Below are 18598 nucleotides of genomic sequence, written 5' to 3' on the forward strand. Positions count from 1 at the left end.
TAAAAGTTTCTGTCGCTCCTCCCCGCCTTTTCCCAGAACATAAATAAATTCTAAAAAAATAAAACATTTCGTATTCCTACTCGTATAACGATCAACCACACGTGTGTTCGATATAATAAATTCCGATAATATTTATCCCATATAGTGAATGCGAAAATGAAAAAGAAATAAAAAAAGCAGAATTTGTTCTTATTTTTCAATGTGTCGCTCAAAGAATTGAATGAAACTTAATCAGAAACCCCATAAACCCTATGGTATTGACAAAAACTACAGCTTCTAGAGCAAAAAAAAGGAAAAACCAACACGCAACTCTATCACCTGTTTGCCTTGATGGCCCTCACATAAAATAAGGTCTTTAGGCTATTGCCCACTTGGTCATTTCCTAAAAACATCCCCAAATCCATGATAAAACAGTTTGTATCTGCTGAAATAAAGGAAAGTCATCATCCACATAAAGTCTGTGTACTTGTAGTCTATTCTTCACCTATAGATTAACCAATTGTTTTATTTTTTAGGTGCATCTCTACTCGGACCCTCCACAACCAAGTCACAGCATTCACATGGGGACAGTCAACCAGGGGACAAAACTTATGGAGTTTTCCATACCTCATCCTCAGGCTGCAACTTTCAGCTCAGTAGACGGTCATCACGGGACCACTGAGGTGCATACAGGTAAATAAGGGGATTTTTTCATTAAAAATTCTATATTTTTTATAGAATGGCTGAATTACCATCTTTACAAGATTAGATCCCTTTAGAATGGATTTAAGCATGGATTTGTTCAGCCAAAGCCAGGAGTAGATCATAAAGAAATATTTGTATATTTCCTTATTCTTAGAATCACTTCTGGCTTTGGTTAAAAAAACTACATCTAAAACTACAGGTTTAAAAAAAATACATTGTATGCGAAACTACCCTCTAAGTGGATTTGTCCCAAGATTTCACAATACAAAGCTTATACATTATGAATTTGATTCTTTAGACCTGATGAGGCTGGTGTATTTACTTGGATAGTTCATGTAAGAATGGCTGTATAATCTTTCCTGAAAGTGTAAACTCAATCCCCACCCACCTAGCCTGATTGACTGCTCCTCAGTGTCCTTCCTCCCTGCTGCTGCTGAGATTGCACACTGCTCAAAACGAGCTGCAGCTGACAATCAGATGAAGTGGGCAGAGATTGAATACGCTTGGATTCATTGATATTTCTTTATTTTTTTTATCTTGTAATAGGCACCGAAACTCGTTGGTTGAGTAAAAACCTTAACTTTATACTATCAAGGATTATTCATTCCTGCAAGCGCAGCCCAGATACCATGATATATCCACTAAAGTGGATTCAAAATCTCTCTCATTCATAAAAATAAAGGGTGTCAAACTCCCTTAAATGGAACCTGTGTGCAAGATTGTGCACAGTAACCTACAGACAGTGTCAGGTCAGCGCTGTTATACTGATTACAATGATACCTTGGTTGATGAAATCCATCTTGTGGCTGTTGTGTAATCTTTATTATCAGTTTTGCGTTAATGATCTGATTAGGTCCTCTGATTAGGTATTCATCAGTATGACTTCTGACAGGTCACTGCTAATAATAATAATCTTTATTTATATAGCGCCAATATATTCCGCAGCGCTTTACAGTTTAACAGTTTCAAACACAATAGTCATAAGTAACAACGTTAACAGTTGCTGCATTAAGTATGGACTGGAGAGGGGAAAGTCGAGTAACGGGGAGGCCAATTAATACAGCGTTGCAGTAGTCCAGGCAGGAGTGGATCAGGGCGACTGTGAGGATTTCTGTTGTCTCCATGGTGAGAAAAGGGCAGATTCTAGAAATGTTCTTTAGGTGTAAGCGGCAAGAGCGGGCAAGAGATTGTATATAGGATGTGAAGGAGAGATTGGTGTCAAACATAACACCCAGACAGCGCGCCTGCTGCCGGGGTGTTATTATGGTGCCACCCACGAAGAGGGAAATGTCAGATTTATGGAGGTTCGTAGATGGCGGGAGCAGAAGAAGTTCAGTTTTGGAAAGGTTGAGTTCCCTCACTGATCCTTCACTGACCTGCCCCTAGTTTACATAATGAATATTATATATACGGTACATACTAAAAAAAAACCCTTCTTCAGGCGGGTGTCAGCCGCTGCACCTGCTTTGCAGCACAATCTCACGTTTACTGTGTATAGAATTAATATGTTTGAGGTTATCCCGATATTTAAAAAAAATCAATTTGAAAATGGCGCCTGCGCGGTAGCAGCTATCGGTGTATATAGCTGTGATCCGATAGCTGCTACTGCGCATGCTCCGGTGGCACCATCTTGCTGGAGAAGTAGCAGCTATCGGATCACCTCTATTTACACCGATAGCTGCTACTGCGCAGGTGCGGCCGGTGACATTTTAAAATGGCTTTTTTCTTTTTTAAAATATCAAGATAACCACAACCGTAATAATTATATGCACATTACACATGCGATTATGCTGCAGCGCAAGTGCCACGGCTGGCTTCTGCCTGCAAAAGGGTTTTTTTTTCTTTATAGTATGTATATATAATATTCATTATGTAAACTAGGGGGCAGGTCAGTGCGGGATCAGTGACCTGTCAGCAGTCTGCATTATGAATATCTAATCAGAGCACCACAACAAGACCCCCCCCCCAGGCCGCCCTGGAGCACAAGCATATCATTATCTCAAAACTGAAAGTCTTAGTTACTCACCGGTTAACGGTATTTTTCGGAGTCCATGACAGCACCACCTAAGAGAGGGGATCCGCCCTTTAGGAACAGGAAACCTACAGATACAAAAAGGGCGGCACCTCTCCCACGCATCAGTTGGATTACAGAGCACAGAGGACCACCATGGTTAATAACATAACTTATCCATAATACTATACACAATTTAAATTACCCGTGTACGTATAAGAGGAAGAAGTTCACACCCAAATTAAACTAAAGGGAGGGAATATATGGGTGCTGTCATGGACTCCGAAAAATACCGTTAACCGGTGAGTAACTAAGACTTTATTCGGTCGTCCATGACAGCACCACCTGAGAGAATTACAGAGAGTAATAACTACTTTAGGGAGGGACTACAGCCTGCAGCACCCTTATCCCAAAAGAGAGGTCTGTGGAAGCACCCAAGTCTAGCCTATAATGACTATAAAAGGTGTTCGGAGAGGACCAAGTAGCCGCCTTACATATCTGGTCGATGGGGACTTCTGATCTCTCGGCCCACGAGGTCGCCATGGCTCTGGTGGAATGTGCCCTCAGCTTCCCGGGTGGCGACCTGCCTTTTGAGGTGTATGCTAAGGCAATCGCTTCTCTAATCCACCTGGCTAGTGTATTCTTTGATACTCTATAACCTTTCCTAGGGCCTTGGTGGGAAATAAACAGGGCATCATCTTTCTTCCAAGGATCGGTAGCTGCCACATATTCTATAAGGCACCTCCTAACATCCAGGGTATGTAGTTTCTCTTCCTTCTTATTAGCCGGATTAGGGAGGAAGGATGGAAGGACTACTTCCTGAGTCCTATGAAAGTTAGAGACCACTTTAGGTAAATACGCTGGATCAGGTGTGAGTATTACCCTATCATTTTTAATCTGCATATAAGGAGGCCGCCTAGATAATGCCTGGATGTCGCTAACTCTGCGAGCTGATGTTAGAGCTACCAGGAAAGCTACTTTGAGGGACAGGATTTTTATGGAAGCTGATAAAATAGGTTCGAATGGAGCTTCCGTCATGGCCGTGAGGACTAGATTCAAGTCCCATGGCATGAATCTATCCTTCACTACCGGCCTGGATCTTCCTGCTGCTTTAATGAATCTACTGATCCAGTAATTACCCGCGATGTTGCAGCTAAAGAGGGCCCCCAAGGCTGCTACTTGTACTTTAAGGGTACTGGTGGAAAGCCCCATGTCCAGACCTTTCTGAAGAAATTCTAAGATCTGATTTATAGGTTTTGAACCCCCAGCGATTATTCCCAAGCTCTGAAGGAATTTCTTCCAAATTCTAACATAGATTTTGGTAGTAATGGCCTTTCTACTTTTAAGAAGGGTATTAATTAAGTCTGGGGAGAAGCCTTTATCTTTTAAGAGTGCCCGCTCAAACTCCACGCCGTCAGATGTAGGCCAGCCACCTGAGGATGGAAGACTGGGCCTTGGGATAGGAGATCCGGGATGTCCGGAAGAACCCAAGGATCGGACACTGACATGGTCCTGAGGCAAGAAAACCAAGCCCTCCTGGGCCAAAATGGGGCGATGACCATAACCCTTGCTCTGTCTTTCCTGATCTTTCTCAACACCAAGGGTAGTAGCGATAGGGGAGGGAAGGCGTATGCTAGCCTGAAGTCCCACTTTATCAGAAAGGCATCTACCGCCAGGGGGTTCTCTCTGGGATTTAGGGAGCAGAATAGTCTCAATTTTCTGTTTTCTTTGGTGGCGAAGAGGTCTACCTCTGGCTGTCCCCACCTTTGCACAATCAGGTGGAAGATCGAGATGTTTAGGGACCATTCTCCTTTCCTTAGCAGATTGGGGCTTAAGAAATCTGCCATAATGTTTTCTTTCCCTTTTATGTGTAGCGCTTTCAAAGATAGAAAATGCTGCTCTGCTAGTTGGAACAACCGTTCTGCCACAATCATCAGGGGTTTGGAACGAGTCCCGCCTTGGTGGTTGATATAAGCCACGGTGACCTGATTGTCGGAGAGCACTCGCACATGATGGCCCTGCAGATACATAAGTAGCTTCTTAGCTGCCTGTTCTACTGCTGTCAATTCTTTCAAATTAGATGACATATTTATCTGGTGCTGGTCCCATAGGCCCTGGACCACGAACTCACCCATATGAGCCCCCCAGCCGGAAGGGCTAGCATCCGTAGTGACTATGCGGGATATGTCGAATTCCCAGGGAACTCCTCTGGATAAATTATCCTTGTCCAGCCACCACTCTAGGGACTCCCTTGTGTTTCGGGACAAGGTTAGCTGGCCCTCTAAGTAACCCTCAAGGATTCTTTGATGCCTTAAGACCTCGCCCTGCAGTTTTCTTGTATGAAACTGTGCCCACTGGACTGCCGGGATACAGGACAAGAGGGAACCCAGAAGGGACATGGCTTTCCTGAGGGACATGGTGGGGTTATTGCAAGCGTTCAGGACCTGATAGTGTAAGCGAACAAGCTTCTCCGGAGGAAGACGGCATTCCTGTTTCTCAGAATCTAGAATCAGGCCTAAAAACTGCTGGATTTTTATCGGCTGTAACCGAGATTTTTTGATATTCAGCAGCCATCCTAACCGCTCCAGGGCAGACATTGCCCTCTGTAGCTGTTCCGTACAATGTTTTGCAGTTTTTCCTATAATCAGGAAGTCATCTAAGTAGGGTACTACCAGAATGTCAGATTCACGTAGATGGGCCATAACTTCCGCTACTACTTTGGTAAATACCCGGGGAGCGACTGCCACTCCAAAGGGGAGGGCGGCATATTGGAAATGTTCAACTGACCCATTTAACTGAACCGCCACTCTGAGGAAGCGCTGATGAGCTGCATGAATGGGTATATGGTAGTAAGCATCTTTTAAATCCAACACCACCATAAAGCAGTTTTGAAACAACAATTTTATTGTTGAATTAATTGTTTCCATTTTAAACGGGCGTATAACCAAGAATTCATTGAGGGACTTAAGATTAATTATAGTCCTAAAGGAACTGTCTGGCTTGCGGACCAGGAACAGAGGGGAGTAGAAACCTTTCCCCCTTTCTCCTTCCGGAACCACAGTTAGGACCTTCTTAAGGCAAAGATCATGAACCTCGGCCTCCAGGGCAGCTTGTTCTGATGTGGAGGACCTGATTGGGGTGACCCTAAATCGATCATGGGGAACCCGGGTGAATTCCAGTTGTAGACCCGTAGCTATCACCCCCCGTATCCAATTACTATCCGAAATCATGGACCAGGCTGGGTAGAAGGCAGCTAGTCTCCCCCCTACCGGGGCCTCTAGTCATTGGGGCGGCTTTTTAGTGTCCCGTGCTGGACCTTCCTGGCGCCCCCCTCCTCCGAACATGAAACCTGTACCTCTCCTTCTTTTGTCATCCCATCTGCCCTGATCTCTGTATGACCTTCTACGGAAATATCCTTTCCTGGTAAAGGGGCGTCTATAAGAAGGATTCGGGAGGCTCGGAAACTTCTTTTTATCATCCCCGGCTTTCTCTAACAGTTCATCCAGGGCAGAGCCAAATAGATATTCCCCCTCGCAAGGAATGGAGCAGAGTCGTGACCTTGCCTGGATATCCCCTGGCCAGCATTTTAACCAGAGGGCCCTTCGAGCTGCGTTAGATAACCCTGCGGATCTAGCCGCCATCCTTGCAGAGTCTGCTGAAGCATCAGCCAGGAAAGCAGCGGCACTCTGGATGATTGGTTGGGTTTTCCGAATGGATGCTCTTGAGGCTCCGTCTCGCAGATGGGAATCCAGTTGATCTAGCCAGACCATCATGGATCTGGCTGTACAAGTGGCAGCTATCGCTGGTCTTAGGGCGCCTGCTGACATCTCCCATGTTCCCTTTAGAAAGGAATCCGCTTTTTTATCCAGCGGGTCTTTTAGGGAAGCCATGTCATCAAAAGGGATGGAAGATTTTCTGGAGGCTTTGGCTACTGCCGCGTCCAGCTTAGGGGCCTTATCCCATCTGTTCACCACTGGGTCATCAAATGGGTACCTTCGTTTGAAGGCCGGTGGCAAGGAGCCTCTTTTTTCGGGTTTTTTCCACTCCCTATCTATTAAGCTCTGGACCTTATCATTTAAAGGGAAGGCCCTGCGCTTCCTGGGATCTAGACCTCCGAACATCACGTCTTGTGCCGAGAGTTCTGGTTTTGAGTCTGTTACTCCCATGGTGGACCTTATTGTTTTAACTAGTTTGTCCATCTGGTCTAACGGGAAACAGAAACGGCTCGAATCTTCATCCGAAGAAGAGGAAGTGGAGGCCGGGGAATCCGAGGAGTCATTGTTCCTAGGAGCAACCGAGGACTCCGAACCTGAGAAGCTAACTTCTCTCCCCCTAGAAGAATCCCTTTTTGACAGGGCTTTCATTTCTGTCCTGATTATTTCTCTCAGGCTTGTGGTGAAATCCGGCGTTTCTTCCGCTACCTGTAAGGACGGGGGAGAATGTAAGGGCCTGTCAGTCTATCCCTGGCCCTCGTTCCCTTCCAACCCCTACCGTTTGTCGCACACATGGCTGACATAATCTTTTGGGGTGGCCGTCTGGCAAGGGGCAACTACAGAGGGCACATTCCCTGTGCTTCTGTTTTCCCGTAGCTTTCCTCCCCTGCGAAAAATACATAAGGGAACACTGCATCAGGGTACATTCACGAAGATCTCTTACCCATGCAGATGAGGCAGGTACCGGATCACGGAGGGAGGCAGGAGGGTCCTTTAGCCTGGAGGAACTTCCGCGGCTCTGTTCACTTGATCGTTTTTTCTTCTGCTGGCCACTCGCATGAGGCTTCGCCACGGCCTCCTTCTGTGGCCGCTCCTGTATCTCGTCCTGCTGCTCTATGGGGGCTTCTGTCGTATCCATCGCTGGGCCTTCAGAAGCACCCCCGCAGCGTTGCCTCCTGCCTTTTAAGGCCTCCCTCCCGGGTCAGCAGGGTTCTGGCGCGGCACCTCCCCAGCATCCGCGACCCCCCCCCCGCATGCTCCGCCTCCCCCCCGCCACGGGTACAGCGCGTCCCACCCGACTTCCGGCTTCGGCGTCCCCGGCCCCGCCCCTTCCTCCGCGTCACTTCCGCCGTGCGTCAGAGACCGCGGGAGCGCGCAGAACGGAGCCGGCAGGGCGCCCCCGGCTCCGGTGTGCCCGCCGCCCCCACATGCACCCGCCTGCGCCCGCCGACCGGGCGCGACCGCCGACCCGGACGCGGGAGGATGACCGGACCCCGGGGGGAGACTCAGGAGGGGCATACGTACCTGGTGCCCGCACTTTGGAGACGGCTGTCCACCGGATCCTATGCTCCACCTGCTCCAACCACAGCCGTGGCGACCTACCCGGCCCCACCGTGGTGCTTCCAGGGACCCCGAACTGGACCGAGGTAGGAGATCCCCCCGCTACCTGAGTCTGTCAGCCGGCCTGGGAATCCCTCGTCGACTCCATGACGGACGATCTGTAGGGAGTCCTGTCCTCTAGGAACAGGAAACCAACTGATGCGTGGGAGAGGTGCCGCCCTTTTTGTATCTGTAGGTTTCCTGTTCCTAAAGGGCGGATCCCCTCTCTCAGGTGGTGCTGTCATGGACGACCGAATAAAATAAAAATTATCATTTTAATCGGTATAACGGCGCCGACCTGACACTGTCTGTAGGTTACTGTGCACAATCCTGCTGACAGGTTCCATTTAAAGGGGTTTTCACGAGCTAAAACTAAATTCCTGCAGTGTCATCTTCATTCTTCATATAGATGAATCCTGACAGTGTGCATTGTGCACACTGTCAGGATTCCCCTCTGTTGCTTGCATGAGTGGTCATCACATGACCACAAGTATGTATTTTGCGGTCACAAGCCGACTAGCCTCTCATCCGCTTCTCTAAATACAACATAGAGAGAAGCAGGAATAATCGCTAGTCAGCAACTGACCATATGCATACGAGATACTTGCGATGACGTCACGACTGTTCAAGCAGGCAACAAAGAAGAATTCTGACAGTGTGCCCAATGCACACTGTCTGCATTTTGCTATCTGTACTATGATTGAGACACTACCGAAATTTAGTTCTAGCCTGTAAAACCCTTTTAACTAAACACAGTGGTGAGCACAGGTCTTCTTTAGTATAGAAGCAAACTTGCAGTTTCTGGTGCGTTTTTTTAGCAAATGCCAAAAATGAATACAACAGGTTAGAGAAATACAAGATCATCCCATTAATTTTGTATCCACTCCTGATTGGACATAAACTGTATCAAGTATTGCCATAAATATGTGTAAGGTTCCGGCCTTACAAATATTAGATTATGCCAAGGCATACTTGCCAAATCTCCCAAAACTTCTGTTAGGATCCTGAAAAAAGTGAAGACCTCTCAGCCTACTGGAAGAATTGGCAAGTCTCTCGGGTGATCAGACCTACCAGAAATCAGAAGGATGGATAAAGTGGCAGCCCCTACTTTCAGAGGGATGGGTATAGTGCCAGCCCTCACATTCAGATAGATGGGTATAGTGGCAGCCCCCACATTCAGAGGGATTGGTATAGTGGCAGCCCCTACATTCAGAGGGATGGGTATAGTGGCAGCCCCCACATTCAGAGGGATGGGTATAGTGGCAGCCCCTACATTCAGAGGGATGGGTATAGTGGCAGCCCCCACATTCAGAGGGATGGGTATAGTGGCAACCCTCACATTCAGAGGGATGGGTGTAGTGGCAGCCCCCACATTCAGAGGGATGGGTATAGTGGCAGCCTCCACATTCAGAGGGATGGGTATAGTGGCAACCCTCACATTCAGAGGGATGGGTGTAGTGGCAGCCCCCACATTCAGAGGGATGGGTATAGTGGCAGCCCCCACGTTCAGAGGGATGGGTATAGTGGCAGCCCCCACGTTCAGAGGGAAGGGTATAGTGGCAGCCCCTACATTCAGAGGGATGGGTATAGTGGCAGCCCCCACATTCAGAGGGATGGGTATAGTGGCAGCCCCCACATTCAGAGGGATGGGTATAGTGGCAGCCTCCACATTCAGAGGGATGGGTATAGTGACAGCCCCCCACATTCAGAGGGATGGGTATAGTGGCAGCCTCCACATTCAGAGGGATGGGTATAGTGGCAGCCCCCACATTCAGAGGGATGGGTATAGTGGCAGCCTCCACATTCAGAGGGATGGGTATAGTGACAGCCCCCCACATTCAGAGGGATGGGTATAGTGGCAGCCTCCACATTCAGAGGGATGGGTATAGTGGCAGCCTCCACATTCAGAGGGATGGGTATTAGTGGATGTATGGCCTCTGATATGCTATGGCTACATAATATTTCCAATGACTGCCGTTTGTGTGCCGCAAAGCGTTTCTCTCCTAGAAAAGCTGTTAAGTATGTGCCAAATTATGCTTGGCCGAGTCAAAAGCTGAGCGGAAGTATCACTTGTTTTGCACATTTAGCCACCTCTCTCTCACATCTCCAAACCTCTACAAACTTTTTGCTCAACTTCCTTTTCCTGAGCTAACATATTTAGTCACAGCTGCAGCTGAAACTATTTCTGCAGTCCGAGCATCTCAATATTACAATATCTAGGTCACTGTATCACTTTTTTATCTAGAACTCTTAGGGCACAGAATCTGTCTTATTGATATATGTTGTTTTCCGGTGTAGATAAATACGAGGGGCATTCATCAGATTTCCCCTGACCCACTTTCTATGGACTGAGCAATTAAAGTTTGCACAGCTATTAGTCCTTCTCTACATAGGTGCCACCTAGGGACACGCTTCTACCATCTCTTTAAGCAACTGTAAACACTTCGCTTGTATAAGTCGACATGTTGCGCCAAAAGCCACGTTGTGACTTCGGAAATCAGTCTCATCTGGAAAATACTTGCCCTTCAAAAATAACTTCATTGTTGGAAAGAGGTGGAAGTCTGATGTTGTGCGGTCGAATGAATAAGGGGGATGTGGTAGAATTTCAAAGCCACAGGAGCATGCTTCCATTTGGGCAACATATGAGTGGTGAACTGGTGCATTGTCTTGCAGAAGGCAAACATCTTTGGTGAGCAAGGCATGTCTCTTGGTTTTGATGGCCTCCCGCAATTTCCGCAGCAGTGAAGCATAGTATGCCCCAGTGATCTTGGAACCCTTTGCTAGGAAATCCATCAATACTATACTGTGCTGGTCCCAAAATACTCAAATAAAGTCCGTGGAGCCTCATTTAAAGGGGATCTGTCACCCTTTTTTTGGCTTTGCAGCTGCTGGCATAGACATCGGGGGCTTATCTACTGCATTCTGTAATGCTGTAGATAAGCCTCCAATGTAACCTGAAAGAGAAGAAAAACACGTTATATTATACTCACCGAGGTGGGTGGTCCGGTCCGATGGGTGTCGCCGTCCCGTCCGGCGCCTCCCTTCTTCATGCGATGACGTCCTCTTCTCCCATCCTGTCATGGCTCCGGCGCAGGCGCACTGCTCTTCCCTGTTGAGGGCCCCGATGTAGATAAGCCCCCGATGTCTATGCCGGCAGCTAATAGGGGATAAAAAGACTCTTAAATGAGGCTCCACGGACTTTATTTGCATATTCGTATTTCCCAGGGAGCATTGCACCTAGGATTTCACTGATTGAGCGCCTTTTCTGGCTGCCGCAGTGTTTTCTTTGACTGGTCTCCCTGAGGTCAGTGATTGTTTTGTGATGTTGGTCTACTAGGCATTGCTCCCACCTAGCCAGAATCCTACTCCACACTGATGAGGGGCAACACCCCGAAACAGCTGTCTGTAGATTGATACCTGGCCTTGGTATTTCCCTTGTCATATCTGTAAACTCGTAAAGAGCTGGATATTGACTTAAAGGGCCACTTAATATGGTGGTAATGGTGGTTTCCGAAAGGAGCCACCCCTTGGCTGGTTCCTTCCCTGGAGGAAGATCTGGCTAGTCCCGTGTTTGAGACTCTTAAATGAGGCTCCATGGACTTTATTTGCATATTCGAATTTCCCATGGAGCATTGCACTTAGGATTTCACTGATTGAGCGCCTTTGCCGGCTGCCGCAGTGTTTTATTTGACTGGTCTCCCTGAGGTCAGTGATTGTTTCGTGATGTTGGTCCCAAAATACTGTGACATGACCTTGCCTGCAGAGGGTTGAGCATGTGCCTTCTTTGGAGGCAGTGAGTCTTGATGCTTCCATTGCTTCAAATATACTTTAGTCTCAGGATCACAGTGATGAACCCAGCTTTCATCCTGTGTGATCAGTCTGTTGAAAAAGTCCTCTTGGTTTCCATGGCACATCGTCAATAGAGCCTGAGAGCATTCGACTCGTCCCTGCTTCTGGAAAGGTGTGAGCAGCTGGGGAACCCAGCGAGTGAACACCTTATGAATGTGAAGATGGTCTTGGATGATTTTTTTCCACAAACCCCACACTAATCTTGACATTTTGGGCTAGGTGGCGAATGGATAAGCTGCGATTTTCCAAAATGGCGACCTCCACTTGGTGTATGGTGTGTTCATCTATAGCAGAGTGGGGTCGCCCTGGAATTGGAGCTGTTTGTACCGAAGATCGACCACATTTGAATTGACGATGCCAGTTTTTGACTACATCATATGATGGGGAATCATCACCATAGATCTCTTTCATCTCATTGACCGTCTCCTTTGGTGTGTGGCCTTTCAAGTAAAGGAACTTGATGACTGCTGTGTATTCCATTGGTTCCATTATCAAACCTCACACCACTTCAACACCTGTGAAATCAAGACAGCTATCAGTTCTGAGTTGCAAATTGGCATGTAACATATAGAAACTTATATCATTACACATGTGCAGTTTCTGTCCTCCGATAAATAGAAGTTGCTCAGGGGAAATATTTAATCAACTCCCCTCGTATATAACCAACTTATAACATCAGATAATAATGGCTGTATGTCAAAATCACTTATGATTTGCTGCTAAAGATTATTATTTATGTGTTGGGATATCATACTGTACGTGAGGCTGAGGGGACATCATAATTGTGTGTGGGGACTGTCAGGGCTTCATACTGTGTGTGACGGGCTATGGTGGCATCATAGTGTGTGTGGGGGCTGTGAGGAAATTATAATATGTGTGTGGTGCTGTGGGGACATCATACTGTGTGTGGGGGGTATGGAGACATACTGTGTTTGGGGGCATCATATAGTGTATGAAGGTCTGTAGGGGTCTGATACTGTGTGTGGGGGACTATGGCAGCTTCTTACTGTGTGTAATGGGCTGTGGAGCAGTCATATTCTGTGTGGACTGTGGGGCATCATACTGATCGTTTGGGGCTGTGGGGACATACTGTGTGTGGGGGAATCATATGGTGTGTGGAGGGCTGAAGTGGTACCATACTGTGTGTGGGGGGCTGTGGGGACATCATACCGTGTCTGTGAGGACATTATACAGTAGGGAGAGGGGGCTATGGAGACATTATACTGTGTGAGGGGCTGTCGGGACATCATACCATGTGTGGGGGGGGGCTATGGGGATATCATACCATGTGTAGAGGGGCTATAGTTACACCATACTGTGTGTTGGAGGCTGTGGGACATCATGCAGTGGGTGGAGAGAACTAGGGGGACATTACACTGTGTGGTGGGCTATGGAGACATTATATTGTGGGGGAGGATGCTTTGGGGAATATACTTAAGGCTGAATAAAAGGTAAGAATACATGTTACAATAAGCCGTATCCTAACATATATTAACAGGAGCTGCTGCTCAGCATACTTTATTCTGCTCAATATTGAATTACAAAATAATAATAATAATAAGCAGAATTATGTTAGGCTGGTTGATTCAGCCCTCAACAAATGTCATGATTTCTCATGTGACCCTTTGGGGAAATGAATTGCCCACCCCTGCATTATGGTATTTTGTACAGGGGCCAGTGAGGGTCTGTCAAGCCTGATGTACAAGATTACAAGATTATTATGACAAGGAGGAGACAGGAGCTAACCCATCACTGCCATCAGCTGTACGCCACATGAGTACGTCCTGATATCAATGCAGCTGAAGGCAGGAATATAGACTGGGGAAAAGCTGGAGCTTGGAAGCCGCTTACATGCAGTTTTTTTTACAGGAATGAAGACAAATTTCCAAATAAAGTGCAAAGTTTCATAACTGTCTGTGTCAAAAAAAGAGCTCAGATTATTAGGTTACAAAAAGCTCTTCTTGTGTTTTGATGTAGGTTCCTCTGACCATCAGAAACCTTCCGTGACCTCCTTGGACCATTTGTTACCAGAAACCTCAGGTTCATCCTCTCTTCATCCTCCTGAAGACGTTTCCTCCACTCTCATGTCTCACTTAGAGACCCTTTACCGAGAGGTAATATTTGTACAGTCAGCACATTTTTTTTTTTACATTATAATTCTCATAAAGTTGCTCAACATATAGAACAGATGTATTGTTTTTTTAACTTGACACCAAAACCACAATGTGGCAATATATCTTGATGCAGAGAACTGTAACTTGAAACCCAACTACTCGTGTTTAATGGCCCGTGGTATGTTACAAGGCCACTATCAGATTCACAAACCTTGCCGAAATTAATAGTACAAGCAAATATAAGAAACTTTATAATATAGCTAGTTAGAGAAATCCATTTCTTTCTCCACCTCCCGAAATCATCTTTTATTCTACCGATCGACCAAGCCGCTGCATGACCAGCTCTACCCTCTCCTACTGTATTTTCACCCATCCCTTGTAGATTGTGAGCCCTCGCGGGCAGGGTCCTCTCTCCTCCTGTACCAGTTATGACTTGTATTGTTTAACATTATTGTTTTTATTATGTATACCCCTCCTTACATGTAAAGCACCATGGAATAAATGGCGCTATAACAATAAATAATAATAATAATTCTGAAATCTGCATTGGTCAAAACAAGACAAACTGCCTGCCAGTTCAGAGGGATCAGATTAAAGCTGCCTGTTGATGTCTATGGAGCGGAGAATGGGAGGAAGAGGAGAGTGAAAAAGATGCAGAGTTTCTGTTTCTTCTTTCTAGCACGTGTTTATCACACTTTAGTGTAGAATTCACAGATACACTGCTCAGTACTTCTGTATAATGTCCTCCATTATGCTACCGCTTCTGTACATACAGACAGTAGAGCAGGAATCTCTCATGTATGTGTGTACTGTGTAAGGGAGACATCATAGCAGCTAATTTCCACCATCTAGTGCCAAATATAGCAGAAAATTGAAGACAGAGTCCACAGAGGAGAAAATTCTATAACATCATCATATAAGGGCACGAATAGTGTTATTTCTCATGTACACACAGCTTACTGTAAAATTGCTTGTACTTTTTCAGTTTCAACACCGAGTTTTCTGCCTAAAGATATTTTTTGGCGTCATGGTGTAGTTACGGCGTTGCACCTTAGGTTAGAAAGGCTACATCTGTAACTTTAGGGATGTAACTTATAGGTTAGTGTTTGAGCCCATATCCATGTGGAGGAAGGGGTTAGAATCATAATGTACCTTCCATATAATTGACAGACACACTGCAGACTCGGCACTTTCATTATTAGTAACTTATATGCATTAAATCTTACTGACAGGTGGAACTTTTTGAAGAATTGCTGCACAGCGGGAACTTGACTCCTGGAGAACAACAACAGGTAATATTTCTATTTCCAAATTGATCCAAAGGAACTTACCACTGTTTAATTGCTTCATTTTCTTAAAATTGACTATTAGGCGCATTACTGCATGTCATTCTATGGTGGTCTTATCTGCTATTCCCTCTTTTCCATTCCAGGCAGTGAGAGAATTGCGAGGTTCTTTGGATTTGCTGGAACAAAGATATTTAAAGGCACAAGAACAGCAACGTAATAGTTCTGGGAACTTGACTGGCAAGCTAGATCCAAAAAGGTAAAAGCTAGGTTCATTTGAGCATTAGAGGAGTTGTCCACTAATCAGACAACACCTTCTTAAACACTGTATTTTACAGCCTAAAACAAAAATAACAGATACTGACCTTCCGCACCGATGCCATTCCAGTGATGTCGGCGCCTTGTTTGTCAGTGCTCACGTGACATTGTTATGTCAAGTGAGCGTTGCAGCCAATCAGCAACTGCTAGTGGGGCGCAGTTCTCAAACTTCCCTCAGATGTCTAAGTTTTGTCTGAGGGCAGAGTGATCAGCTGCAGCGCTCACTTAGCATATCAATGTCATGTGACCAACAGGAGATCGAGCATCAACATTGCTGGAATGGTGTTAATGCGGAAGGTGAGTGCCTGAGTATACAGTATTTAAGAAGGGTTCGTCCAAGCAATGGACACCCCTTTTAAAGGGAACCTGCCAGGTCCAATAATGCTATTGACTTGCAGATACTGGGTTAATCTGCAGGTTAATGGCATTATGAAGGTGCCTGCCTGCAGTACTGAGTAATTTTATTTCTAATGAGAGCCGTCGGCTTTCAGTTATGAAAAGCAACTGAAAGCTGTCGGCTAAGTCCCTGCTTGTGATGTGCACAGACTTGCTGCTTGTAGGTGATATATATTGAAGCTTCTTATTGTACAATCTATATGCTTTTGGGACAGGGAACTGGAAGAAGCCATATTCCAACTGGGCGTCCAACTGGAGGAATTGCAAGAACAAGTAGAAAACTCTCCTTTGTCTTCTCCAAACTCTCAATTAAGAAATAACCTAGAAGACAAAATTACAGCCCATCATTTAGGAAATGCTCCAATTCCATCGGCCTCAGCGCCTATTCCAGCTCTACAAACCCCTTACCCCCAGGCAAGTATCATAAAGACATACACATACTTCATATACCGTAATGTACATACCTTTACCTGCTCCTGGATACCGTCCACAAAGATGTCTTACATCACTCTCCTTTCAGATCTTATCTCCAGAGCCCCTCAGCACCTCTAAAGCTGATGTGGAGACATTAAGTAAGGAAGATCCAGCTGAATACTTACCGCAGCCTCTACTCCACAAGCACAAGCAGGTGGAGCGAGACTATGGCACCTTGCTATCTACGTGAGTTTCTCAATTTTGCTGCAAATAATAGTGGCCTAAATTATGGGAAATAAATTCTATGTGATATGAGAAAATAGTAATAATTCTAAAGTTTGAAGATTTATTTTCTTAGCTCAGTTTATTTCAACATTAAGGGGGTTGTCTAGATAAATAACATTTTAATTAAAGAGAGACAGTCACCCCAAGCTGTTAATTTACCACCTATACGGGTATGTAGGGGACTCAGATAAGAATCATACCTGTAGTATAGATTTTAATAGTTTATGTAAAAAAAATATTTAGTATGCAAACGAGGGGTGCTTTGATGCACTTTTAGCATGGCCCTTAGCATGGCCAAGGGCTCCATGCTCCGTGACGCCCCCTCAGTTTGCATACTGAGTATTTTGTAATATCGTGATTGACAGGGCACTACCTGAACTCAATCAGTGGCTTTTCACCTCCACACGGACACTTCAGGAGCCCAGCCACGCTAACATAGTGTTACTGCGGGTGCTCATCGCTCGCTCCTGTCTGCAGTACAGCACTGAGCGACAGCCGCAGACAGGACCCGAGAACCAGCAATGTCAGTGAACTCGGCTGGGCTCCTGTAGTGTCCTTGCAGAGGTGCAGATCCACTGAATTGATTTCAAGCTGTCCATCAAAATGTGACAAAGTGCTCAATATACAAATAGAGCGTAATGGTGCTCTGAGCTCTTGGCTTCTCTAAGGATGCACTAAAGCCCCTCATTTGCAATCAAATTTTTTTTGCAGCAACTAAGCCATGAAAAGCTATACTGCCAACATGATTTTTATTGGGGCTAAGTCCCATACATACCAATATAACTGGTTTAATTAGTTTTTTTGTGGGTGTCAAACGCCCTTTAAATGTGTGTAAAATAGTACGTTATAACATTTACAATCTATAAACTCTGGTCCTGGGTTCAGTAGCTCCATTTATGTCCTCATGATCATCACTGGGCAGAATTCCCAGTGTCAGCATATTAGCAGTGTTTTGTTTTTGAGGGTTCCCTGATTGCTTATTTCAATAGCTAAACCAGCCCCCCTTCTCTGCAATGGGTGAAACATAAGCAAAGAAGGGGACTGACTTAGCTAATGATGTGAGCCGCAGAAGAAAGTGAATATGGGACCCGAGGTGACAGCAATGATTAGTTGTAGAACTTTCTATTCTTTGCATATTTATTACCATTTTGAACAATGAGACATTCCCCTTAAGCAACATTGTCACTGTCACCTTGCAAACAAATGTTTGACTTTGGTATTCCAGTATCAGTAGTAATTTCCACTGTTTCTCCATTCTCCAGATACAGTAGCTTCAAGTCTCTTCCTGATGCACTTGGATCAGAGCTAGAAGAGTGGCCGCAGCAACCACCACAGAGCTCTAAACCTCACGACCACCCCCAGGATGCCCCTTCTCAGGGACATTCAGATGAAAGCAGGTCACAAAAAGGAAGACCACTGGTTCACTTGACATCTCTCAGGACACAGGAAGCTATACGAGATACGAGACAGCCTGATCCTTTCACATCTGTGACATCACAGGATTATGAGGACCATTTACAAACTGTCAGTCCTCATGACCACCATATTCAAAGGCCGAAACAGCACACACAATTAGATAGTCCCCGAAGCCATCCAATAACTTCTTCACCACACGTGCATCATCCTACTGAGAGGTCCTCAACCCACCAGCATGACGCACCTAGTGGGATTATTTCTGGACACACGTCATTGCCCATGGCACATCACAGAATATCCTCTGTATTAAGTGGACAAAGGATCTCTCCCGATGAAATGAAACCATCAGTAGTGAGAAGGTGCTTGTCTAAGGGGTGATCAAAGATCTTTTGTTACTAACTGAGATGTTCTGGCTACTGTTTTACTAGTGGATGGTACAAAAAAGCACGGAAACCTGTCAGATGATTTATGCTGCCCGAACCACCGGTTGCATGAATCTGAGATAAGCTCTTT

The 18598-nt window shown here is 45.8% G+C and overlaps 1 protein-coding gene across 1 annotated transcript in view; it reads left to right on the top strand.

Moving 5' to 3' along the window:
• AKNA (AT-hook transcription factor) overlaps positions 1-18598 on the top strand; it is a 41021-nt gene that overhangs the window by 3681 nt on the left and 18742 nt on the right. The window contains exons 5-11 of the mRNA XM_073590840.1: positions 516-672; positions 13834-13970; positions 15203-15262; positions 15403-15515; positions 16186-16384; positions 16491-16630; positions 17932-18444. Of these exons, the coding sequence (XP_073446941.1) occupies positions 516-672; positions 13834-13970; positions 15203-15262; positions 15403-15515; positions 16186-16384; positions 16491-16630; positions 17932-18444 (1319 nt within the window). The remainder of the gene's footprint in view (positions 1-515; positions 673-13833; positions 13971-15202; positions 15263-15402; positions 15516-16185; positions 16385-16490; positions 16631-17931; positions 18445-18598) is intronic.

Source organism: Dendrobates tinctorius, unplaced genomic scaffold (genome assembly GCF_039654945.1).
Source record: "Dendrobates tinctorius isolate UK_male_01 unplaced genomic scaffold, ASM3965494v1 ptg000120l, whole genome shotgun sequence".
NCBI classification, from domain to species: Eukaryota; Metazoa; Chordata; class Amphibia; order Anura; family Dendrobatidae; genus Dendrobates; species Dendrobates tinctorius.